This window comes from Helicoverpa armigera, chromosome 6, assembly GCF_030705265.1.
Source record: "Helicoverpa armigera isolate CAAS_96S chromosome 6, ASM3070526v1, whole genome shotgun sequence".
In the NCBI taxonomy this organism is placed as follows: Eukaryota; Metazoa; Arthropoda; class Insecta; order Lepidoptera; family Noctuidae; genus Helicoverpa; species Helicoverpa armigera.
In genome coordinates this window covers 4,935,146-4,961,036 of record NC_087125.1, presented here as the reverse complement: position 1 = coordinate 4,961,036, position 25,891 = coordinate 4,935,146, and the positions used below count along the sequence as shown (strand labels likewise).

Below are 25,891 nucleotides of genomic sequence, written 5' to 3'. Positions count from 1 at the left end.
TCGAGGTAAAAAAAACGAACGAGTATGTGAAATAAATAGTATGTATTGCATAATTAGTGTATGGAAGTACATAGTGTGTGGCTACCGGTACATGGCGACGTCGGGGCTGCGGTAGAAGCACATGTATGCGTCGGAGAGCAGGCGCTTGGCGTGCGCCGGCAGCGCGGGCGCGCGCGCGCCCTCCTCGCCCAGCCACGCGCCCAGCTCCGCCGTGCACACGATCTCCGGGATGTTGTAGCCGTTGCGCTCGCCTGCACTCACCAACACTACTCTTTAATACTGTTCAGAGGCTACAAGTGCTACGCTACGACCAATGAACGAACCTATAACTCATGCAAGCTTAGCAATCTTTCACTTTACTTGTAACATAGCAAATTGTTAATTATACGTTCATAAAATAAGAATATATCAATGTTCCCCAAATAAAACCATCCTCACCTTTTCTATCGGCCATTGAGTCGAAAAAGCACCAGGGTGCGTCATGCCCGACCCCTGCCTTCACAAACGCAACGTAGTGACTAGTTTCAATGCACAGAACTGCAAACAGCTCCATGTACACCCGCGGTACTGGACAAGACTCCAAAATGTTTGCAAACTCCTCACATACATTGAGAGGGGTGGCCTGGAAATTATAAACGATTCATTAATTACCCATCAACTACAAATTGACATAGATAGAGACAGTACGAGTCACTTCTTAGTGACGGAATGTCATACAAATTCGTCACTAAGGAATGGCTTAAGTTACCATTAAATGTCTTTGAGTGGGAAGGTTAATGTTAGTCATTAGCCGCGTACTATCTAAGCATGTTGCCTCGCGAGGCCATTGCGCGTATCAAGCGTTTCGGCCATAGCGCGAGCCTCGCCCGATGAACGCCACGTTCGCGCGCTTTGCCCGAGCTTGCCAAGATCCGAGCCAAAGGTTGTCAGTTTTTGTCACACTCCCAGCGCGCTAGCGACCCGCACACTGTGCACTGGCGCGGCACTGCATACACAGAGGTACCTTGTGGTGCGGGCGGGTGGCGTGCGCGACGCGGCGGCAGTTGTCGCACAGCGCGCCCGCCTCCAGCGCGGCGCCCGCGGCACACCTCAGCGCGCTAGCGACCCGCACACTGTGCACTGGCGCGGCACTGCATACACAGAGGTACCTTGTGGTGCGGGCGGGTGGCGTGCGCGACGCGGCGGCAGTTGTCGCACAGCGCGCCCGCCTCCAGCGCGGCGCCCGCGCACGCACACTCCAGCGCGCTAGCGACCCGCACACTGTGCACTGGCGCGGCACTGCATACACAGAGGTACCTTGTGGTGCGGGCGGGTGGCGTGCGCGACGCGGCGGCAGTTGTCGCACAGCGCGCCCGCCTCCAGCGCGGCGCCCGCGCGCGGCACACTCCCAGCGCTAGCGACCCGCACACTGTGCACTGGCGCGGCACTGCATACACAGAGGTGCCTTGTGGTGCGGGCGGGTGGCGTGCGCGACGCGGCGGCAGTTGTCGCACAGCGCGCCCGCCTCCAGCGCGGCGCCCGCGCACGCGGCACCTCCCAGCGCGCTAGCGACCCGCACACTGTGCACTGGCGCGGCACTGCATACAGAGGTACCTTGTGGTGCGGGCGGGTGGCGTGCGCGACGCGGCGGCAGTTGTCGCACAGCGCCCGCCTCCAGCGCGGCGCCCGCGCACGCGGCACACCCAGCGCGCTAGCGACCCGCACACTGTGCACTGGCGCGGCACTGCATACACAGGGTACCTTGTGGTGCGGGCGGGTGGCGTGCGCGACGCGGCGGCAGTTGTCGCACAGCGCGCCGCCTCCAGCGCGGCGCCCGCGCGCGGCACCTCCAGCGCGCTAGCGACCCGCACACTGTGCACTGGCGCGGCACTGCATACAGAGGTACCTGTGGTGCGGGCGGGTGGCGTGCGCGACGCGGCGGCAGTTGTCGCACAGCGCCCGCCTCCAGCGCGGCGCCCGCGCACGCGGCACACTCAGCGCGCTAGCGACCCGCACACTGTGCACTGGCGCGGCACTGCATACAGAGGTACCTTGTGGTGCGGGCGGGTGGCGTGCGCGACGCGGCGGCAGTTGTCGCACAGCGCCCGCCTCCAGCGCGGCGCCCGCGCACGCGGCACACTCCAGCGCGCTAGCGACCGCACACTGCACTGGCGCGGCACTGCATACACAGAGGTACCTTGTGGTGCGGGCGGGTGGCGTGCGCGACGCGGCGGCAGTTGTCGCACAGCGCGCCCGCCTCCAGCGCGGCGCCCGCGCACGCGGACACTCCCAGCGCGCTAGCGACCCGCACACTGTGCACTGGCGCGGCACTGCATACACAGAGGTACCTTGTGTGCGGGCGGGTGGCGTGCGCGACGCGGCGGCAGTTGTCGCACAGCGCCCGCCTCCAGCGCGGCGCCCGCGCACGCGGCACACTCCCAGCGCGCTAGCGACCCGCACACTGTGCACTGGCGCGGCACTGCATACACAGAGGTACCTTGTGGTGCGGGCGGGTGGCGTGCGCGACGCGGCGGCAGTTGTCGCACAGCGCGCCCGCCTCCAGCGCGGCGCCCGCGCACGCACTCCCCAGCGCGCTAGCGACCCGCACACTGTGCACTGGCGCGGCACTGCATACAGAGGTACCTTGTGGTGCGGGCGGGTGGCGTGCGCGACGCGGCGGCAGTTGTCGCACAGCGCGCCCGCCTCCAGCGCGGCGCCCGCGCACGCGGCACTCCCAGCGCGCTAGCGACACTGTGCACTGGCGCGGCACTGCATACACAGAGGTACCTTGTGGTGCGGGCGGGTGGCGTGCGCGACGCGGCGGCAGTTGTCGCACAGCGCGCCCGCCTCCAGCGCGGCGCCCGCGCACGCGGCACACTCCCAGCGCGCTAGCGACCCGCACACTGTGCACTGGCGCGGCACTGCATACACAGAGGTACCTTGTGGTGCGGGCGGGTGGCGTGCGCGACGCGGCAGTTGTCGCACAGCGCGCCGCCTCCAGCGCGGCGCCCGCGCACGCGGCACACTCCAGCGCGCTAGCGACCCGCACTGTGCACTGGCGCGGCACTGCATACAGAGGTACCTTGTGGTGCGGGCGGGTGGCGTGCGCGACGCGGCGGCAGTTGTCGCACAGCGCGCCCCTCCAGCGCGGCGCCCGCGCACGCGGCACTCCCAGCGCGCTAGCGACCCGCACACTGTGCACTGGCGCGGCACTGCATACACAGAGGTACCTTGTGGTGCGGGCGGGTGGCGTGCGCGACGCGGCGGCAGTTGTCGCACAGCGCGCCCGCCTCCAGCGCGGCGCCCGCGCACGCGGCACACTCCCAGCGCGCTAGCGACCCGCACACTGTGCACTGGCGCGGCACTGGCATGGACAGAGGTAGAAAATTTTATATAGAAGAACTATCACTACTTTCAGGTGAGACAGGAATAAGCCCACCACGGTGTTCTTTTTTTAAAGTAGCACCAGTGATAGAAAAAATAAAAGGTCATTTGGTCGTGGTATGGGCATATGATGAGACGGTGTGCATGTTACAAAAAGTGTGTTACCTTATACCTAAGTATGAAAATGGATGGAGAGGCAGAGGTAGACCGAGGAAATTATGGATTGTTTGCCTGAAAGTGGACATGAATCAGAAAGGAGTAGATCTTAGTATGACATTGCGCCGACCCCAGATGAGTTAGGAATAGGGCAGGAATAAGAAGCTCTCTGCGCCTCTTTAAAAAGTCAAACAAGAACATTTCAAAAATATACACAAGACTGTGAAACCGCGGGTAAAGGACGCATTGCGCACGTCACCCGCGTCATCCTGTAGTCCGTATATTGCTGCACGTGTCAGCATTTACCGCGTCTATCGATAATAGAGTATGTAGCGTATTACGCCTATTGCTTTTAAGTACACGATTCACCACCCCGAGTCGGGGAGGAGGCAGGATTCGATTTGTCCGTTCAATGTTAAGTTGCATTAGACATGCGTGGTCAGGGATTGTCATGCTTGATAAAATTAACGTTAGCTTATTTAAAATCATACTTCTAACAGCCAGTTTCTTCATCAAAAGTTAAAACCAAAATAAAAGTCAAAGAAATGTCTAAAGTAAAATTAACAGTCAAATTCAATTTTTCTATTAGTTTTGCTGTCACTTTAGCCTTGAAAAAACGAATTTGACCTTACTTTAACTTTTGCTTTTGATGAAGCAAAATGGCCGTAAATAACACGTTACTAGTGGCAAAATATGTAAAACATACTTACAGCCATCTATTAAATCAGTCACGTCCAGTAGTGGCGAGGGTAATACTCTTTGGTATAATTTATATTGCTTGCCGAACCGCGGCATTTGAATGATAAAAGCAGCTGGAACCTGTATGGTGTGAAAAAAATTTAAGAATAAAAACATGGTGCACTATTTAGTGAGTTTAATCAACCAGATTTTAGAGTCGATAAAAGTCAAAAATCAAATTTTTAATTTTATATTCAGACAACATTATTAATCTTTCTTAGTCTCACCTCACTAAGTTTCACACCAGACGTGGTAAATGATTGTTCCAATAATTGCTGTACAGTAGGCAATGAAACATGTTCGTCTTTCTCCACAAACAACTGATAACAATACGCTTCTTGTCCTGAAGACAACTTCAGAAATGGTTCAGCTCGCAATAGTTGCGCTACTAAACCGTTTAAGAATTCTTCTGGGTCCTGAAATATAAATAATAATATAAAAAGAACTAAATAAATATTCCTTTGTCCTAAAAGTATGTTTTTAGGCACAATAATATATCTAATTACCTTTTCTTCTGAGGTGAGACCAGGCACGTCAGACAGTCTTTCAAGCAAAGTTCGCAACTTCATGACTCGATCAGCACGCACATAACCATGCTTTCTCAGTGGATTCACAATTTCTTCTCGAAGTACTCGTTGAACTTCGGAATAGTGCGGTGAATCCTGTAAGAAACATTTATTTTTGTAAAACCTTAAACCCTATATAGTATTTATATACATTTATATAGTAGTCTTGTTGTTTTTATAGTTATAGGTTGGCAGAGAGATGTAGAAGGTTGTCATGGTATGGGTGGGCATGTAATGAAGAGGGATGATACGCATGCAACAAAGTGTGCACTAAGTATGAATGTAGATGGATGGAAGGAAGACCTAAGAAAAGATGGATGGATTGCCTGAAAGATGACATGAATAGGAAGGGAGTGAATATCAGTATGACGAGTGACAGGGAAAAATGGACGAGGGAGAGATATTGAGCCAACCCCAAATAATATCGGGAACAGGGCAGGAGGAAGAAGAAGGTTGGCACCACGTCTTGTCTGATACCGGGTTATCATTGAGTTTCGGGATATCCCTAGTATGTTTTGCTATAAATTAGTTACCTCAGGCTCAGGCGGGCGATATAAGAGCGCATCAAAGACGCTGGTGAAGGTGAACATCGCGAAGAGCGTGGCGTCGAGATAGCAAGAGTTGTGGTGTCCCTGTATGCCGCGGTTCTTGCCTGCCAGCTCGCCCAGCGAACTCAGTGGCGGCACCACACCTACTACTATTGGGCAGTCCGGCTGAAATAATTTATTAAGGCTTTAGCATACGTCTAGTAACTTTGTGGGATAATTTGTAATTTTTGGTGGGATTATTTCCTTTCCTAACTAAAATAATTTTCAAGTTAAATAAAAATATTTATTTAAACATACACACTAGTATTACAGTTTTTCCCAATACTATAGTGGACTAAATATGTTACGACTGAGTTACATTATATATATATTGTTATTCCAGCATACCTACCTTCAGAGATAGTTCATCCGTTTGGAACAAGTACAGTGGCGGTAGACTTAAGTACCTTTGCTGCTGCGTAATATTGTTACCTGATCGGAGAGGTCTGCGTCGTGCGGATCACTGCGCCCGGGCGGCGGCGTGTCGCGGAATCGTGCGTCGCGGCGACACAGCGGCAGCGGCACGAACAGTGCGCGTCCCGCCGCGCACGAGAACAGGCGTGTGCCGCCGCGACTGCCGTCACCCAGCCCACATACGCTCTGTTCTAGCTCAACACCGGCTGTTGCCGTGTCTAAAACATATCACAGACTAGAATAAAGCCTAGGTTCTAGGCATGCCCAGGACAAAGCGAACGACGAACTCATTTTCAGTTAAAGACGAGACAATTGTTTTTGAGAGCTGGGTCTACAACGGGTTTGTAGATGGTTACGCTTTTTCCTTCATCGTCATTCCCATCTAAACTGTAAAGGATCTTTTCTTCCCCTGGCAGGATCTGTTATCGATCTGATTGATCCATGTTGACCATGTTATGCTTACTTTTTAGAACAACCTGCTCATTATTACTTTGTGTCCAAGAATTATACCATTTTTATAAATATATGTAAATAGAAATTGATTACAAGTTTTAAGCATTATTTATGAAAGAGATTTACCATCAATGACCCCTATCCATCTGACCACGCCATAGTAATGTTGGTCGACATCCGTCGCAACTTCGACCAGTGATCCAACTCCGATATCTTCGGGCTCGTGTACTGGAGAAGGTTTGGCCGGTGGAGCAACTCGAGGAGACCCAAGTGCCGGGGAATCATATAACTCCTCAGGAACCGGCTCCGAATTGCAAATATCTTAAAATTCATAGAAACATTCACAATTACGTATGTTACCTATATGTAAACACTGGGTAAATACAGGAGAACATAATAAGTCGGTAAGTAAGGAGGAAATACAGTTGATGTTTTACTTAGTTCATTAACAGAATATAGGTATATCTTTAGTTTGAACTGGTATTTATCCACTACCAAACCTTAGGTTTATAGGTTCGGCTACTCGCAATAGGAGTCAATAACCGAGGCTCTTTATAAACAAACATGGCTAAACGAAAAATGTTTCAGAACTTTTAAATTAATTTCAACGTACACCTTTCACATTCAAGCACACAGAGCGGTATTTCATCAATAGATAAGTCACGTAAATACGACATTATTGGTCGACGATGCACTGCACAAGCGTGCCAGCCGGCCAGTCGCCCCAAGTCTCACGAATGCCTAAAATTAGATTCCGTACAGCTATAATTGGAGAACAGATAGAAGCGAGTGTTACGCGAAATGTTCTAGTAATAATGTTTCGTGTTTGTCAATAATTAAATAAGGCAGAGAGCAATACAAATCCACAACCATGAGTAGACCGGTCAGTACCTATCCTTAGGTTTATTTTTTAATGCATGAGAAGTTGAAATAGTAAGATTCTTCATCTATTAATATGAAGTGTATTCTTTTAACATTGAACACAAAGTCACATATTTGATCTATTTGCCATGTTGAATCATACTTCAAAAAATTAAATTATAAATTTAAAAAAACCCCCGCCCCAAAAAAGTACGCAATTATTATGACAAAAAGTTAAAAACACTAAACCCTATAAAAAGCAAAAAATAACTTTTAACACTACGTAAGTACCAACTAAAGCATGTCAGAATAAACTAAATTTTGTCGTGTCGGGTGACCGCTCTAATTATCTAATTAAGATTCGTGTTTTTTTATATACGAATGTTGTAATTAGGTAGGTACCTATCATTTGATTTATGTAAGTATTTTTGAAGGTAAAAAGCGGTCCCCCGACACGTCAAAATTTAGTTTAGTCTGACATGCTTTAGTTGGTACTTACGTAGTGTTAAAAGTTATTTTTTGCTTTTTATAGGGTTTAGTGTTTTTAACTTTTTGTCATAATAATTGCGTACTTTTTTGGGGCGGGGGTTTTTTTAAATTTATAATTTAATTTTATTTCATGCTTTTTGAAGGAGCTACTTAATTTTTCCTTCATTTAATTTATTTTATTTTAAGATGGGGTAGCTATATGCGATCTCGGCCAAAGGATGCTGTTTAACAATCCTCATGACAAACTGGCTCTAGGAGAATTGCACAGATTGAGAAACAATAAAGATTAACCTTTAGTAATCCAGGGTTATATACCATTGAAGGGTTTCATCCGCCACATCCCATTTCCAGCATCAGGTTCTCGTCAATTAGAAACATGAAGAGAACCAGTCAAGACAAATTCAACGAGCCCAAACTCGATGGGTTTACTAAAAGGCAGTTCAGGGTTACGTCTCCTATCTTCGTGTCCTAACAGCAGACCAGCTCAGTGGTTCCAGAAGACATTAGTATTTCAAATTTCAGATCCCACATATGCTTGCAAGTAAACTGAGCGTGTAACATTCCTATCACACCTCACAAACGAGCTGATGACCTTGAAGACCTGAACCGATTTCCACCAAACATAGCTAAGAACACTCCCGAATGGCATTCCTTTCAAACAAAAAAAACCGCATTACAATCGGATCATCCGTTTGGGAGCTACGATGCCACATACACACACACAGACACGTCAAACTTATAACACCCCGTCGTTTTGGCGTCGGGGGTTAAAAATTAAAACCTTATAGGTACTTAATTGTCAGTTTTCTATTTGTCTTAGGCCTTAGAGGGGTAATGTAATTACAAACAGGAAAATTATATACAAGAGAATTTAGCCGAAAAATAATACTTATATAGGCAAACAAAACCAAAAGATATGTGTACAACTGAGTTTACTTATTACTTTCCTATAGTCGGCCTAGGGCGACAAGCAAAAGTGGGGGGAGGGGTAACGTTAATTCTTATCTCTGAATGATAGCATGTTTGTTTACAAACATAGGAACTTATATGATACCCTCTTTTAGTGGGAGATATTTAGGAACTTAGGAGGGATAACAAGCATTATTTCCAGTGATTTATATTATGTATTAAAAAACTGTTCATATCCTTTTTACCAAATATCTGAGTTATTGTCCTTTCCTTCAAGTAGAAGTTGAAAGTTATCAAAAACATGATAAACCCACCAACTAAAATTCCAGTTTCAATCTTCTTTGGTTCATGAACCATTTTAGGTTGAGGATCTTCACTGACTGTTGAGGATGGTATATTAGTATTTGTTTTGTGGCGTCTCCGCTCTGGTGCTAGATGAGCCAGTAGATTCACAGACTTAATCCGTTCACTTTGTGAAGGTCGCTGCATAGTGTGTTTGTGGCTCTGTTGCGAAAATCCATACTCAGTGCGCTCAGGCTCACGTGGTGCTGGTGGCCAGCTTCCTCCAATCAAGTTAAACAAGTCAACCTGAAACCATACAATACTTTAAATTGGAGTCTCAATAAAAGTTTCTAATGAACACCATTTAGCATCCATATACATTCAGCTAAATAAAAATAAGCCATAACAAAACATCCATGCTTATTTTCCCTATCCATTTTTTTTTATATGGTTGGCAAAAAAAAATTACCTATGGAACATTGATTAATTTATTAGTTGTTGTTTCGTAAGACAATAAGATTAACCACATTTAAAGTAATTTATTCCTGACTATCCCTTAATGTACAAATTATGAGTAATGTTTTTTTTAAACATGTAAAAAATTTTGTGGATGAGGTAAAATCCCAAACTGAAATAAATTAATAAGTACCTGGCTGCTGAAATTCATTCAGAAGCATTCACCTTATTCAAAATGTAATTTCTTTTTTTTACATTTAATTAGAACCATTCATGGTAATGATTACGAGTGAACCCAAACAATGTACAATACCAGTTTTGTACATTAATATTACATCTAAATTAGCACAGCCATGTGACCATGAAAGTTTAACATACAAATTCGCATTCTTCTATAAATACTATTAAATAAATAGGATAGGTACCCATAACAATGTTTCACATTCATAAATTAATCCCATACACATGATTAATAAAAACAATCCATAATATTTCTAATTTTGACCACAACAGAAGCTATTAGTTTGTTAGTGATAAAAAAAAGTTAAATGGTGCAATTGATTGTTTTGTGATAATAATATTAATCATATTTTGTATTGTTGATAATAATAAACCTGTTGGGTTTGGGTGTCTCTGGTGCTATTATTGTTATCATTTTCTGTAGATATATCGCTTGTTTCTTTATTCATTATCTTCGGTGAAGTATTTTCACAAAATATGTTTATTGTTTAAGAAATTATAATATTTGGTACATTATATTAAAATTGATCACTGCTCGATAGTACGTGAGAAGAAAACAACCAACCTGTTAATAGGACAACAATCATCACATTATTTTCTGGAAAAGATAACGATACAAATAGAAAATCAAGTTTTGATAACAACTAAAACTGCATTACAACTGTATTTTGTCACTGCTGTATGCACGTCACTTACAAATTATCGCAAAACACTTGTAAAATTATAAACAAGTTGCAATTAGGTCTTGTTTCTTGAACGTTATGTTGATTGTTTTGAAATTTTATTTTATTTACCAAATCAAAAGTTGGTTGAAAAAATCCGTATGAATGACGACGTGACGTGCCTGAATAGAAAATCAAAGGCCTTTTTCATTATGGTATGTTAAAGTTTAACGAAAAGAAGCAACATGTCGATGGAGATAAAGTCTATTTTGCCTTACGTGTGACACGGTACGAGTTTAGAGTTGTATAGACATAGAGGATGTTGTCTCTTTCGCACAGAAGATCACTAAAAATACAGTCTAAATTAGTCGAAATGGTAAAACTAAACAAAGAAAAATTTTAAAGACGGTATCGACCCATAGTCTGATTGCTGACCCGATCATCGACTCAAGTAGCGAACAGCTTAGCTTGCAGTGATGGCAACTCCTAAATGACCTCTGTTCAGTCATCAATGTCAAGTCAAAATAATGAATGACAATAGTGGTCAAAATGTCAAATGTTCCAAAAATTTTGTAACGTTTTGTAAACAAATATTGATACTTTATTTTTGCAATGTTCACTTACATATTATTTCATAAACTAAATTAACACTTCATTGTTTCATAGTACGTGACTCAATTACAGCATTTTTGCAGAGGAAAAAGTTTATCAACTTTTATTTAATTTTAGATATATGCAACTTTGAATCTCAACATGTTAGATGTTGAATGATCTTTTCACTTATAATTATTTTAATTTAAATAGCAGGCATAGGTACGTGCAGGTTTTTTTGTATACAATTCATAGTGATAATCATTTAATTCGCAAACTAGTGTTTTAAAATATTATTTAAAGTTAAAAAAAGAATTTCAATGTATGTCTCAACCTTTTTGATACATTGTACTTAAATAATACTGTAATGTTTTATTACCACAGCCTATACCTGAAATAATGATCCGTCAAGGGAGCATTGACGATATAAATTCGCAACAGTTTCTAAAAATATCTAATTATGAAGATACAGTCCGTCAACTGGATATATATTATGCTATAGGTATGTTTGCTGACTTGTAATATACATATATAATACTTGTAATAGGTATGTTTTGCTATACATATAATTTAATTCTGTTGCAGTGAAAAGACAGTTATTAAGATTCCAAAGTCCAATTACTGGACTTTTTCCAGTTTTATCATCAGATCTTCACATAGGCAGTGTGAGAGATAGTATTTACTGTGCATCAGCTGTATGGGGATTATATCAAGCATACAGGTGACCAGTAGTATCTTATACATTACAATTCCTTCTAGAATGATTATATAACTCTATCCTGAGGGAACTACTTCACTCTATTAAAAATAATTGTTTAAATAAATATCATGTTGTTCTCCAGCTTTTCAGCTATCTCTTATAAAGATTTCTCAATTACAGTGCTATAGCAAAACTAATTAAGCTTACCAATCAGAATGAGGCTTAGATCCTTTTCTTATAGTGAGGATTTTGTTTTCAGACGCATTGATGATGACAGAGGCAAATCTCATGAGCTGGGTCAGAGCACAGTGAAATGTATGCGTGGCATACTAGAGTGCTGGGTGAAGCAGTCTGCAAGGGTGGAGGCTTTCAAAACCCGCCAGAGTGCTGCTCATGCCTTACATGTCAAGTTCCATCTCACTACTGGGGAACCAGTTCTCTCTGATGAACAATATCATCATCTGCAAATAGATGTTGTGTCCCTGTACTTGTTGTTCCTTGTGCAAATGATCACATCAGGACTACAGATCATTTATACCCAGGTAAAGGGCAGGTGTTATATAGTCACTAAACACATTTAATAATATATTATGTTTTCTATAATCATATGGATGACATGGATGTCATAATTTTGTTTACAGGATGAAGTGGCATTTGTTCAAAATTTAGTATATTATGTGGAGCGTGCATACAGAACCCCTGATTATGGCATGTGGGAAAGAGGATCTAAATATAATGATGGAAAGCCTGAAATCCATGCATCTTCAATTGGTATGTTTTGATACAGTACTTGACAATTACATGTAGGTATTTGAATTCCTTTTTGGAATCAGATAAATTGATGTTAATAATTTTAGGAATGGCAAAGGCTGCTCTCGAAGCTATTAATGGTTGCAACCTATTTGGTGACAAAGGAGCGTCATGGAGTGTAGTTTACGTGGATATTGATGCTCACAATCGCAACAGAAGTATTTTTGAAACTATGCTGCCGCGCGAATCCAGTTCTAAGGTAATATAATGCTACAGGATAACATTCGACATACAAGTGTGTAGATTATGTATGTATTATGGATTACTACTAAAGGTTATTGCAGGGTGTTGAAATATTTTCATTTGGTTTTAGGGTGTTGACGCTGCGTTATTACCCACTGTATCATTCCCGGCATTCGCTACTCACGAGGAGCACCTAGTCCAGTTAACAAAAAATAATATTTTAAGACGTTTGCAAGGCAAATGCGGATTCAAAAGATTTAGTAGGGATGGGTACAAATGCGTGCTTGAAGATCCTAATAGAAGGTTTTATCATGAAGGAGAATTGAAGGAGTTTGATGGCATCGAGTCTGAGTGGCCATTGTTCTATGTAATGATGATCATTGATGGCGTGTTCCGCACTCTACCCGACCAAGTAGAAGAGTATCAGAAGCTACTAAAAGCTAGAATATATATGGACGAATATGGAGGTGTGACTTTTTAATTTTATGAAAAAGAAAGATTTAAGAGGAAAAAACATTCCTTCCAAACCATGATGCTCATATTTCATCAATTATATTTTTTTCTTATTTCAGATCCAGTAATTCCCTGGTATTATTATGTTCCACGTGAAGGTATTGAAAATGAGCGGAGTGAACCAAATTCTGTGCGACGATTGCCTGCAAGTGAGTTCTCTTAATTTCACAGATAAATCGGATGAAATTTATTGAGCATAGTTTTTACTAAGGTAGTTCCGGCCTTTTTATTTAAAGTTATCGAAATATCTACTGTTATCGGACGTGAAAAAACAGCCATCAAATAAAAAGTTAAGCTGTGTTCGCGCAACGATTATCAGGTTCAAAAACGACCATTTAGATAAATAAAAGATTTTACGTCCGTTAAATGCTTCCCGCATCAATTATGTAAGTAGACGTTTAATTGGCACAGAAAACTGACTCTTGATTTCCTTATTAACTACACTATATTAACGATTATCTCGGCTAGCTAATAATAAACAAATACTTACTGATAATAATTAATTAATTAATATGATTCCTGCCTTTATAACAATTAAAATCTTAATGGGGTTGAAATCCGTAAGATTAATTCGTAGGGTTAAAATAATGTACTTATATTTTATAACTATTTCAAAATAAATTCACCAATTCCAGATCACCCCAGTGACGGTATCGAAAAAGGTAAAAATATTGGAAAAACATTATGAATAACTATTTTCTTGTTTTCTCTTGTATTTAACCCATCGTATGAAACTTCTAGAATATTCGGTGAAGTTATTAGTACTAGATACGCTTGCGATTAATTTTCCAAATTCTACTGTAAATATTCTTCATTTCTTTTTCTAGCTTTTCACAATATTAACTAGGAGATTGTACTAACAAGTTTCTAACCCTGAAAATAAGTAAGTTGTTGCTAATACCAGCCTATGTTATGATTCAAAACGAATTATAACAGCATAAATCTTCATATTTTATGTTCGAAGTTGGCCAAAAATGTGTTAGTAACATCTAGTGCCACTGCTCTGAGTAGTTACCTGAATTGTTTCTTTAACGCAAATCTGTACTAACATGCTTATAATGCTTACTTTAGAGACAACGTTTATTAGATTTTATAGTCTTTATCAGAAATAATAGAAATAGCGCACGAAATAACTTGACTTCTAAAACTCTACTTCACAGTCAAGGCAAGTTATTTTGGACCGACCTACCGTACTGCATGATATTGTGTAGGTACCTACCTAAACCAAACATAAAAAAATGCATAAAAATAAAATCGACTTCAAACAGGTATGCACCCAAAACCTTCTCCAAATCTGAAAACGCTATGCTGAAAACCGCATCAAAATCGATGCATCTGATCGATGATCCGCATCGAAACATACATACAAGTCAAACCGAGAACCTCCTTTTTGAAATCGGTTACAAAAAAATATATTGAAAGAAGAGTTTTTTATCTAGACACAGGTGGTCTATTCCTGTGGGCGCAGTCGCTGTTTGTGCTGGCTCAGCTGCTGACGGGCGGCTTGTTACACGTTAACGAGCTGGACCCCATCAGGAGGTATCTGCCTTCCTACAATAGACCGAGACGCGCTGGACGGTATTCGGCTTTTCAGGTACGAAACTTTTTGAGCTTCTTTAAAGATAACGGGGAAAAAGAATTTGAGTACAGGTGGCTGGTTCAGGGTTTGAGTGAAACACGGAGTTCAGATACTCTAAGGAGAACCGTCTACTCGGACCACTGCGGTCTGTGAACTGTCCGTTTTGTGCATATCAACTTCATACTCTCATAGTTTTTTGCGGATACGGACTTAAATGTGTCCCTACAGTTCCTTATAGAATTAAAGTACTAGGCATATAATTATTGTGAAATGAATTGGATATAAACACAAATATGTATTTCCAAAATTAAATTAAACGTGAAAATTATTTTACTTTCATGCGAATCATGCAGGCTAAGCCCACATTTGTAAGTATTAGGAGGAACCTACAATTTTGGCATGGAATATAGTATGCCTGCTGCTGGTTCTCAATACATGGATTGGCTATTTATTTCATATAATATTCTACAAATATACTTACACGCTATTGGTGTACTCTATGATGCATGTTCGGTACACCTAGGTCAGCAAGTCGCACTATGTTATGCATTTTGTACCTTATGCACTATCAAAGCATAATAAGAAATAAAATATATTAAAGTATTTTTTGTCACACAGGGAATAGCTACAGACCTGGTTGTGCAAGTAGTATTAATAGCGGAGTCGATGCGACTCCAAGCGATGATGGGCACTTACGGCATACAAACGCAGACGCCGCATGAGGTCGAACCCGTTCAGGTAACATAACTATTACGAGGTCAAATTGTGAACCTCCTTGACTGAAAAATGTATATCCATACCAATATATCGTTACAGGTGTGCAGTTCCACGCAACTGGTTCATGTCTACAGAGAATTAGGAGTCTGTCCTAAATTGAAGCTCACTGGACGACCAATAAGACCTGTCGGATCACTCGGTACTAGTAAGGTACTTCTTTTTATCCCGAATATATTACATATATTCATATCTACGCTAAAATATCGCTATCCACAATAAAAGATAATAATACAATTCATTGCCATTCAACGTGGCAATGCAGCCAGTCTCCTGGGCACGTTTCCGGAGGACAGGTGATGCGGAGGAATACTTCGACGCCTAATCAAAGTTCTATTGTATATTATGTTTTTATTTTTGTACATAGTATTTTATTTTTTAGTAAAGTAGTTTAAGTTTGTAAATATAGTGTACATATTCTTATTTAAATAAAAAAATGATTGCTTATTCACCTATTGCTTCAGATATACCGAGTATGCGGCATGACGGTGTTGTGTTACCCGCTGATATTCGAAGTGTCGGAGTTCTACTTGTACAGAGACATGGCATTGCTCATCGACGACATTAAGACCGAACTGCAGTTTGTTGGCAAGTAAGAACATTCTATAATGTAGCATGCTTGCTTTGCATAATTCAAAATGTGTGCACAAAAGACTACTAAGCATGCGCGAGTAGCGGATATCTGAAGGACAAATTAATTTGACGCAAGGTGAGATATAATATTTATAGCCTCTCCCATGCCTTGGAAAGCACTTATACGCCGGTCCTATCTGTGTGAAATATTGTTGTATCGGGCTAAGAAAGTGATTACCTTTGTGTGCGACCGCTTGTGCATTATAATATGCCCTGGCAGATCTTCGAGACCAGTCGCATTGTCCTGGAAATTATAATTAAATAGAATCTCATTGTTTCATAGATATTGGCGTCTATCTGGCCGTCCGACAGTATGCCTGCTAGTGCGCGAAGAACACATGCGCGATCCTCACTTCAAGCACATGCTGGACCTGTTCGCGATGCTCAAGAAGGGACACTGCGACGGCGTTAAAGTGCGTCTCGGCAGGCTCCAGAACCTCATCTCTAGTTCTTGTATGGGTAAGTTTAATATACGTGCTCTAGCTTCGTGTTATTTATAATCGCTTAAACGATTTTTATGAGAGTAGCGACAGGATATGATTTAATTTTAGAGGCGAGATCCTCTCCGTGTCAATTGATTTTACTTCGGGTGCATGTACACCGGTTACATTTTTGTGCAAAGTGTGGAAGACCCATTACAACACACGGCTCAGCCGTAGATTGCTCGAATTTCAGTGTCTAGAAAATATTTTTGTAATAGCCAAGCATTTTTATGCTATCATTGCATGCAGCCACAAATTGCACAAAAATAAAACCCGTCATGACGCACCCTTCTGGGAACACCACACAATAAAACTAAGTAAGTTTGTAACAACCCACAGAGCATCTAGACTTCATGAGCCAAGGCGAGTTTCCATCGGAAATGTTCACGCAGTTCCGACAACTAGAACACGAGTACATCGGCTATCAGTCCTTGACGGACGTTCCTCGTACACTCACGTACCGTGAGGAGAATCTTTCTTACGATGCGTTTAAGCACCGCTCGACGCCAGACATTGTTGCCGCGCTAAGGTCCCTTGAGAACATCTTCGCTCAATGCCAACTGTGGGGCATTCTGTTGGAGAGAGAAGGACCCCTGTTTGAGGTGAGTGTTATCCTTTAGATTGGACAAAATTTTTGTCAGTTTTTTACTTATTGTTATTTAATCATATGAAATGATCGTGTTACCAGGTAAACGGCACGAACGCGCTGGAATCTCTGAAGAGCCTGTACCACAGCGCCGGCGTACTGCGGCACTGGCGCGCCGTGCGCTACTGCTCGTCGCTGCTCAACCACACCGTCGACTCCATCAGCCCCTTCATCACCACCGTGCTCGTTAATGGCAAACAGGTGCGTCACTGCCTCTGTACCACAGCGCCGGCGTGCTGCGGCACTGCGCTACTGCTCGTCGCTGCTCAACCACACCGTCGACTCCATCAGCCCCTTCATCACCACCGTGCTCGTTAATGGCAAACAGGTGCGTCACTGCCTCTGTACCACAGCGCCGGCGTGCTGCGGCACTGCGCTACTGCTCGTCGCTGCTCAACCACACCGTCGACTCCATCAGCCCCTTCATCACCACCGTGCTCGTTAATGGCAAACAGGTGCGTCACTGCCTCTGTACCACAGCGCCGGCGTGCTGCGGCACTGCGCTACTGCTCGTCGCTGCTCAACCACACCGTCGACTCCATCAGCCCTTCATCACCACCGTGCTCGTTAATGGCAAACAGGTGCGTCACTGCCTCTGTACCACAGCGCCGGCGTGCTGCGGCACTGCGCTACTGCTCGTCGCTGCTCAACCACACCGTCGACTCCATCAGCCCCTTCATCACCACCGTGCTCGTTAATGGCAAACAGGTGCGTCACTGCCTCTGTACCACAGCGCCGGCGTGCTGCGGCACTGCGCTACTGCTCGTCGCTGCTCAACCACACCGTCGACTCCATCAGCCCCTTCATCACCACCGTGCTCGTTAATGGCAAACAGGTGCGTCACTGCCTCTGTACCACAGCGCCGCTCTGTACATAGGGCGAGTAGTTAAAGGAAAACATGAAGGCAGTACATAAGGAACTACACAGCGTTAGTAAATAAATAATAAATAATGATTGGCGTTTTGGGCATACCCACAGCACCCAATACGGTGGTTCAGCTACTATAGTTGGTATAAGTAATGTCTAAGATAAACTTACAAAGCTCAATACATTTTTTACAAGTCATCTTACACATATCATGTTCTAAATTAGATGTTTGCTTTTGTTAACAGCTAACAGTGGGCGTGATTGGTCAGAAGGAGACTGTGTTTGACAAACCGATGACGCCCGGCGAGATACAGTCGGTCATGTACTCCACGATACAACCGTATGATGTCATTGGCGCAGTATTACAACAGGTTTGTTTGAAACATATCTCTTGCAACTACCATTTTTTACTTCTATAGTCAATTTGATACAAGTTATTGAGAATATGTAACAATACTTGGCCACAGCCGACTTCCCTGACGCAAGGATGCTATAGGCCTTCCGTTTGCCCAGCAGTGGGACAGCATAGCATAATAATAAAAGCATAGCTAATAAAATAAAATCATGTTTGTTTTTTATTGAACACACTGACACTATACTAGTGTTCAGCAGTGGACCACAATAACTTTAATGTCATGTGTCTGATCTACTCGTTTAGGAAATCGTGCTATACTGCGGGCGTCTGATCGGCACAAACCCGGACATGTTCCGCGGCATACTGAAGATCCGCGTGGGCTGGGTACTTGAAGCCATCCGTATCTATCTGGAGCTGTTCCCGGCGGAGAAGCGCGCGGACGGCACGCTTGAGAGCTTGTCACCGTACAAGCTGAGGACTCTGTTGCAACGAGTGCTCACTGTGTCGGACTGGGCTGAGGAGAGAGGGTCAGTATTATTTAACTTATCTGGGGCCCAATTCTGCTATGTGACAATTGGATAACAATGTAATCTGAATAGCAGTTTTAGCCTTCTGCTACTAATATAAGACCAATCGTATTGCAATGACATTTCATTGATTTGCCGTTGGTATGTTGGATATCAATCGTGTTATGTGTGTCATGTCGGTTAAGTAAAATTAGCAAAAACTAGCCCCTGGCACCTACACGCATGCGCGGGACGGGGCGATGGAAAGTAGTAAGTTATTATCACATTTCGTCTCGATTTTATTGTTTGATTTAAAGTTCAATCTTTTGGAGTTTCTTGTTCCGAGAGGCAAACCTTGTCGCACTTCCTCATCTCTCCTTCTTCGTGTCCCTTCCCACACTACGAGCCGCTATGATGGATCGTTCACTGTTCGTGCTGTGAGACTGTGGAATTCCCTTCTACATTCGATACGCGAAAGCCCATCGTTGGGTGCATTCAAGAGACGAGTAAAGGAATACTATTTATCGACATGAATGACATTTATATTCGTATGTGTATATATATATATATATATTATATGTATTATGTTTATGTATTGTGTAGTTTTACTACATATATATGTTTAGTATATTGTTATTTGATATTTTTGTTTAGTTTTCAATGTTTGTTGTGCACTTTTTAATCTACCCTACCACTATCAAATCTCTCCATGGCTTTAAGGTTGGCTGTAAGAGAACCCAATTCTGGGTTAAGCTCGCCATTGTACATAAACTGTCTTTATTATTTTTTATTATGTATTGTCAAGTGTGCAATAAAGAATAAAGAATGTGACAATTTGTCAAGCTATAGATAGAGGACCTTCTTGTACCTAAGATTTAATAATAAACTTTTAATAAAAGGGTAAAAATGCAAGAAAAGAATTACATAAATATAGTTATCGGCACGGATATTGAGCCCTGACCTTCACCTGCGCAGAAGTGATTTATTGGTTTATTGCCTTATGTGTACAGTGCGCAAAGCGATCCCCACTCTTCCGCCGAGAGCTCAATATCCGTGCCGGTAACTATACTTAGGGTGCTTACATAAAGAAACAGGTTGCCGGTACAGACAAACCTGTACGGGTAAGTACCCTTATACTAAAGTCATCGTTAAGTACACTAACGGTATGGAAACATTTATATGATTCCTAATGATAAAATTTTAGTTAGCTGTTACATTAAAAATAAATACATACATATGTATATGTCATTATTAGGTAAATGCAATCACATATTAAACCTACCGTGAAAGATGGTAATGAAAAAACCTGGAACATTGTATAATCAATTCGTTTTAGTATTTTTTATACAAACATTTCAAAGGCGTTAACATGGTAAGTAATAATGGTATAATGGTAAGTAATAATGGTAAGTAAGCTACAATTTCTAAATAAAATAAATAGGCATATTTCGATATCTTCCCTTATGCCTGTAACGAAAGATGTATTCGATTATTTTTATTTTGCGACACGGTAACTACGTCCCCCACCCAGAAAAAAAAATGTAGTTTAGGTAGATATACGTTATTCTGATTTTTAAGCTATATTAGATGTCATTTGCGCATAAAGAATACATATTATTTACACATAAACAAACTTGGCCTTTATAATATAGGTGTGATTTGTTTAACAGGTTAACGCCTCTGCAGAGGCGACAGTTAGAAGGGTGTCTGTGCCGCGTGCCCAAACACTTCTACATTCAGGTCTGGGATATATTGCTGCGGACACCGAAAGGAATTATAATTCATGTAAGTACATTTTTTTATGAATAAGTATTTCAGTGACACTCTAAATTGATCCCTGTTTACTTACCAATTTACTAAATTATTTTAGATGACTAGTAATAGACTGTAAATAAAGGGTGATTGGTAATTAGTGACCCATACTTGAACACGTGATTCGACTTATGATACAAACAACTTTCCCACGGGTAGAATGACGCGTTCAAGTATAGATCACCCTTTATGTTATCCACCTCAGTTCAAACTAATACCTACAATACATAATACAAACCTGCATATAGAAAGACATCTTTAATCGCACCTCAACATTTAGCTACTGAAAACTGGTAAAAACTAGTTTCTATTTACAGGGTCAATCAATCCCAGCGGAGCCGACGCTAGTGAACATGTCCCGCTCGGAGCTGTCGTTCGCTCTGCTGGTGGAGGAGGCGCTGGTGCGCGTGGCGTCGCCGGCGCGGCGCCAGCTGAGCGTGGAGCTGCTGTGCGTGCTCGCCACCATCCTGCGCCGCAACCCCGAGCTCTATCTGCAGCAGCCGCTTTACATCGACAAACTCGTGGACGATGCTGAGATTACATTCGCCAAGGTATGTTTGTCAATTGAAGTGTGGGCGTTTAGGGACTGTTTTTTGTAAAAAAAATTTTGACAAGTTTGAATAAATTATTTTTGATTGATTGATTTGTTACCGCTTTGTTCATTTACAACCTCGATTATAAACTTGTGACAGCGGTAGATACTCTGCCATGTCTATTCCGCATGTGAGGCAAAAATTCATCAAAGATGTAAATTGAATAAGGGGGTTTATTGGTAGGTAGGTATTAGGTGACCGAATGGGGTAAAAGTTGTTTCCTGATTCGATTGAGATCGGTATGATGTTACATTGAAAGCTATCGTCCAACATATAGCATAAAGCTTACCATGATGTTTGGTGTGACAGGATAGCGGGGTGACAGACAGCGCGGCGCTGAGCTCGGCGGCGCCGGGCGTGTCGGTGGGCTACCTGGCGCGAGCCGTCGTCAACAGCGTGCTGCAGGGCGCCGCCGCCGCGCACCTCGAGCCCGCCGCGCAGCCCGACTGCCTCGTCTCCTGACTGCCCCGACACACACCACAACAGCGTGCTGCAGGGCGCCGCCGCCGCGCACCTCGAGCCCGCCGCGCAGCCCGACTGCCTCGTCTCCTGACTGCCCCGACACACACCACAACAGCGTGCTGCAGGGCGCCGCCGCCGCGCACCTCGAGCCCGCCGCGCAGCCCGACTGCCTCGTCTCCTGACTGCTCCGACACACACCACATCTCTTACTTATTCCCACTCGCACTGTATGACCTAAATACTATAGCGCATGCCCATCAAATGCCTGACTTCAAACCGACAAAGTTAGTAGTATTTAGTTCGTACATTTTGAATGTCGTGAAGTCACTCGGAACCATTTTCGGAGCGGCAGTTATTTAACTATGTTTCTCTCCAACTCACAGGACAGGTTCAAAAGGCCAAAAGTCGGCCAAAGGTCGGGAGACAATGTCGATCTAATCTGTTGAAGGCTAGGACGCTAATAGTAGATCCACGTCGCCATTCATACAAAGTAAACACTCCCGACTGCCAATGTTCTTGTCAACATTCAAGTTATTCTCAATATTGTATTAAAATTGTCTTGGTGACAATATTACAGCCATGTTGTTAGATTTAAGCTTTAATATGTTTAGTGATATCTAGCTTAAGATTGTTAAATGATGAAAATCGCGCATCAATGTTAAAAAGTTTTGTTACAGAATTGTACAGGGTCTTGTTTGATAAGATAACAAACTTCCTTTTTGTTGACTGTACATTCTCAAAAAGAAAAATAGTTCATTATTTTTATATTCACTTTTTTATTGACTATTAAAATACATATCTTCAAAAGACATTGCAATGCATTCCTTGGTAACGTGTTCGGTCACGGTAAAATTGTTACTATTGCGGTGATTCGCCGCTCTTTATTTAACACAAAATAATGATTGTTAAAACGAATGCAACCTTTTTACAAAAAAGCAATTTAGATTTAACACTCATGTTATGCCATGTTCGATTTGTTTATATATTAGGATGCGCCACATAATATTAGATACGGATAATGAGTCGAATGTATTTACATTACCAGCGTTGTCGTACATGGATGCTCATTTATAAAAATAAATATAACAACACAATATAAATTTAATCTTGTATCCAATGTATTCGTTTAGATACAGCATGTTTTATTTATTTGCATATTAAATAATTATTTACAAAAAAGCAAGCAGTCATGATCTTGACAACCTATAAAAATAAACTATTTTATGAGATAAAGTTATGGTATTTTTATTTAATTAAAATGAATATAAATGTTGTTGATTTGCCTTTGAGATAAAACGCATGCTGAATTGTAAAGGTGAATGACCTTCGATACTTGGTGTGTAACATGTTATGTACAGTCAGTAGCAAAACGCCATACACAATCATAACTATGTATTACAGAATGTCTGAATACTAAAATCTCAAATGCAAATCAGCGACTTTTGTTATTGATGTCCAAGTTATTTTGTAATTTTAATTATGTTTATGGACCTAGCTGCTGACCATACAAAAATAAAAGACGTACAATATTCTACACTAAGGATGTTTATTATATAAAAAACAATCACATGTATTCACAGGTAACGAAATATCCCTCACACAACAAAACAAGACTTTGTTCATACTGTAGCACTCATTTCACTACTTAAATAAATTAAATTGGCAGTATAGCTACTATAGTCCATTGTATATTTTATTATTTGGTGATTGTTTTAGTATTTTCCTTAGAGCTGAAACAAAATAAAAAAAGATTAGACATGAAGAAAGATTAGAGCATGATAGTAGTTTAGTTGATTGTCAATAATTTTGAATTACCTTCTTTTTCATCATCTGTGAAGTCTTGTTTTGGGAAGTCAATGTCAAAGGTGATGTAGAGGTTTCCATGAAGGTTGTTGTTTTCGAAATTAGGCATGCCTTCACCCTTCTTGCGGACACGGGCTCCTGCCCATGTTACTTTATCACGGGATACTGTCACTTTGTGACCATCCAAGTGAACCAATTCCATTGTAAAACCAGTAAGTGCATCCTGCAATCATAAATATCATATTTTAGAAGTAATTAATAAATAAGATCCTACATCTTACCATTTCATGAATTGTTATTGAAATGAAAAACTGAATCAAACCTAATACTGTATACAGTACTATGTAAGTGAGAAACTTGTAATCACTAGGCAAAATTCAAGATAAGAATTTAATCTGCACATGAAACTAGAGTAACCAAACTATAAAGTTATATTATATTTTATAGGTAGTTTTACTTACAGTTCAATTAAATAGAGTATTAAAAGGTTGTACACGCAATAGGTACTTTTCTCATAAAAAGCTTACTTACAGAATTTTCAACATGAATGTGAACAATATTATGGATAATACAGCTGATAATTGATGGGGGAGATAAACAGAATAACAGGTCAATTACCTGTAGACTTATAGTGACATTGGTGTAGAGATCATCTCCCTTGCGTGTGTACTGTGGGTGCCTCTCTGTTGAGAACACAAATATGAGATCACCAGGCTCTCCGTCCATGTGTGGTTCACCCTCACCTCGTAACCTGGACTTATGACCATCTGGCGCACCTACTTCTACCTGGAAACATTGCATTAATTCTATAACTGGGCTAGCAAAGACTTGTATTGATAGATGCAGACTTTGTAATATTATGATTAGCCTAGTCTACAAATGTTGCTCTATCAACCTGGATTAGTTTATCAATATAGATTGTAAATTAAGCTTTTTTCCTATCAATATTTGGATATTTTTTGAACACTGTGTTAAATGTATTACTAATTTTATCAGCATTTATGTAAAGCCTATGCACTCATTTTGTTTTTCACACAAACTTTACCCTCTAACTAAGAGAATTAATTTCATTTATTTATCACATCACGCTTGAATGAGACATCTATGTATAAAACTAGTAGTAAATATAAAAGCTTACCTCTATCTCTAGTAGCCTCTCTTCATTCACCAATTTCACATTAGGACATTCATCACATACAGTTTGTTGCATCATCTGGAAGCGGCCAGGACCAAGATTTCTGGTGACCATCTCTTGTCTGCAGTTGCATTTACGTGTGCCTGACGCTGGTTTTATGACAGGCTTATTTCTGGTTATCTACAAGTACAAAATTAAATACAATTTATTGATACTTATGGTTCAATAGCATTGAAATATTTTTAGGTATTTAAACGTTAAAGTAGGATATCGATACCATACCTCAATGAAATTTCCATTATATAGTTCTTCCAGGGTGACCGTGATATCCATGACGATATCCGCCCCTCGTGGTGTTTCGTGTTGTTGAGGCTCACCGCCAAAGTGGAAACCAAAATCTCCAAAGAAACTGGCAAAAGGATCATTGTTATTCATCATGCCATCTTTCTTCAGGCAATCCTCACCGCAACGGTCATATAGTTCACGCTTTTCAGGGTCCGAAAGAGCCTCGTACGCTGCACCGAGATCTTGGAACTTTTGTGAAGCGTCGGGATCATCTTGATTCTTGTCTGGATGCAGAGCTTTTGCTAATTTTCTGTAAGCTTTTTTGATTTCATTCGTGGTTGCAGACCGAGATACACCAAGGATTTGATAAAAGTCCCGACCGGCCAACGTCAGTACTAACGCAGACGTTAGATAAATTAAACATATATAAGCAGTGTTACTTTGCATTTTGTTAACTTTACACCTAGAATCTAATTTAGAAGCTAAAATAGCTTATAATTCAAGTAAAAATCTGGAATGCTATATTCCTCAACACATTTCGCCTTTTGACTTGACAACAGCAGCAGTTTGACAAAAAGCACGATGAAGACAATTCGTCCACTAGTGATTGGTCCGAATCTTCGCAGTGAGACAAGGACGTAAGCATTGTAAATATTAAACCAAATGTATCTCTATTCCTTTGATGTACAGTCTAAAATAGCACATAAATTAAAATAAATATTATCCAATCATCTGAAGACTCGTAACCTCAATGTGACTAGACCAAAATAAACTGCTAGGGTGCTTCACATTCGCAGATTTGTGCAATTTCTTTATTTTTTTTATAAAGATCTCTCTAGGCGGCTGGTTGATACTTTTCGTGACCAAAGGACTAGTTCTCAGGTCTGGTCTCGGGCAAAGGATTAGCAGGGCAAACCAACGAGGTAAGCTGCAGCCTCTTGGGTACGCTCGCAATCGACAGCGATGGGGACGAATTTTTTATGCTA

The 25,891-nt window shown here is 41.9% G+C and overlaps 3 protein-coding genes across 7 annotated transcripts; 1 reads left to right on the top strand and 2 right to left on the bottom strand.

Moving 5' to 3' along the window:
• Window positions 1-23: 23 nt before the first annotated feature.
• Window positions 24-10,379, bottom strand: LOC110373128 (ubiquitin carboxyl-terminal hydrolase CYLD). 2 transcript variants are annotated; one of them, XM_064035204.1, is made up of 12 exons: window positions 10,211-10,379; window positions 9,889-10,079; window positions 8,851-9,124; window positions 6,404-6,598; window positions 5,843-6,042; window positions 5,357-5,536; window positions 4,764-4,919; window positions 4,485-4,673; window positions 4,230-4,338; window positions 3,210-3,343; window positions 439-622; window positions 24-251 (listed from the first exon to the last, which is right to left on the bottom strand). In XM_064035204.1, exons 2-12 carry the CDS (start codon window positions 9,961-9,963, stop codon window positions 82-84), a joined length of 1,866 nt encoding a protein of 621 aa, XP_063891274.1. In that variant the 5' UTR covers window positions 9,964-10,079; window positions 10,211-10,379; the 3' UTR covers window positions 24-81. The 2 variants fall into 2 exon arrangements, 1 of the variants encoding a protein (XP_063891274.1); XR_010276570.1 differs by lacking the exons at window positions 24-251; window positions 439-622 and adding an exon at window positions 2,853-2,918 and having other exon boundaries at window positions 3,062-3,343; window positions 10,211-10,378.
• Window positions 7,002-23,361, top strand: LOC110373127 (probable phosphorylase b kinase regulatory subunit beta). Of its 4 annotated transcripts, none has more exons than XM_049852217.2 (22): window positions 7,002-7,160; window positions 11,152-11,269; window positions 11,353-11,488; window positions 11,727-12,009; window positions 12,109-12,238; window positions 12,325-12,476; window positions 12,591-12,927; window positions 13,033-13,122; window positions 13,609-13,635; window positions 14,413-14,567; window positions 14,906-14,920; window positions 15,171-15,290; window positions 15,369-15,479; window positions 15,791-15,918; window positions 16,243-16,418; window positions 16,781-17,043; window positions 17,130-17,288; window positions 18,200-18,325; window positions 18,613-18,836; window positions 20,486-20,600; window positions 20,945-21,178; window positions 21,530-23,361. In XM_049852217.2, the coding sequence occupies exons 1-22, from the start codon at window positions 7,149-7,151 to the stop codon at window positions 21,680-21,682; spliced, it is 3,264 nt and encodes a 1,087-aa protein (XP_049708174.2). In that variant the 5' UTR covers window positions 7,002-7,148; the 3' UTR covers window positions 21,683-23,361. The 4 variants fall into 4 exon arrangements, with proteins under 4 accessions (XP_049708174.2, XP_049708176.2, XP_049708175.2 ...); XM_049852220.2 differs by lacking the exon at window positions 7,002-7,160 and adding an exon at window positions 10,680-10,989; XM_049852219.2 differs by lacking the exon at window positions 13,609-13,635.
• LOC110373130 (dnaJ homolog shv) lies at window positions 23,210-25,490 on the bottom strand. Its single transcript, XM_021330305.3, has 5 exons — window positions 24,903-25,490; window positions 24,624-24,800; window positions 24,104-24,271; window positions 23,498-23,708; window positions 23,210-23,412 (listed from the first exon to the last, which is right to left on the bottom strand). The coding sequence occupies exons 1-5, from the start codon at window positions 25,350-25,352 to the stop codon at window positions 23,357-23,359; spliced, it is 1,062 nt and encodes a 353-aa protein (XP_021185980.2). The 5' UTR covers window positions 25,353-25,490; the 3' UTR covers window positions 23,210-23,356.
• Window positions 25,491-25,891: the final 401 nt, after the last annotated feature.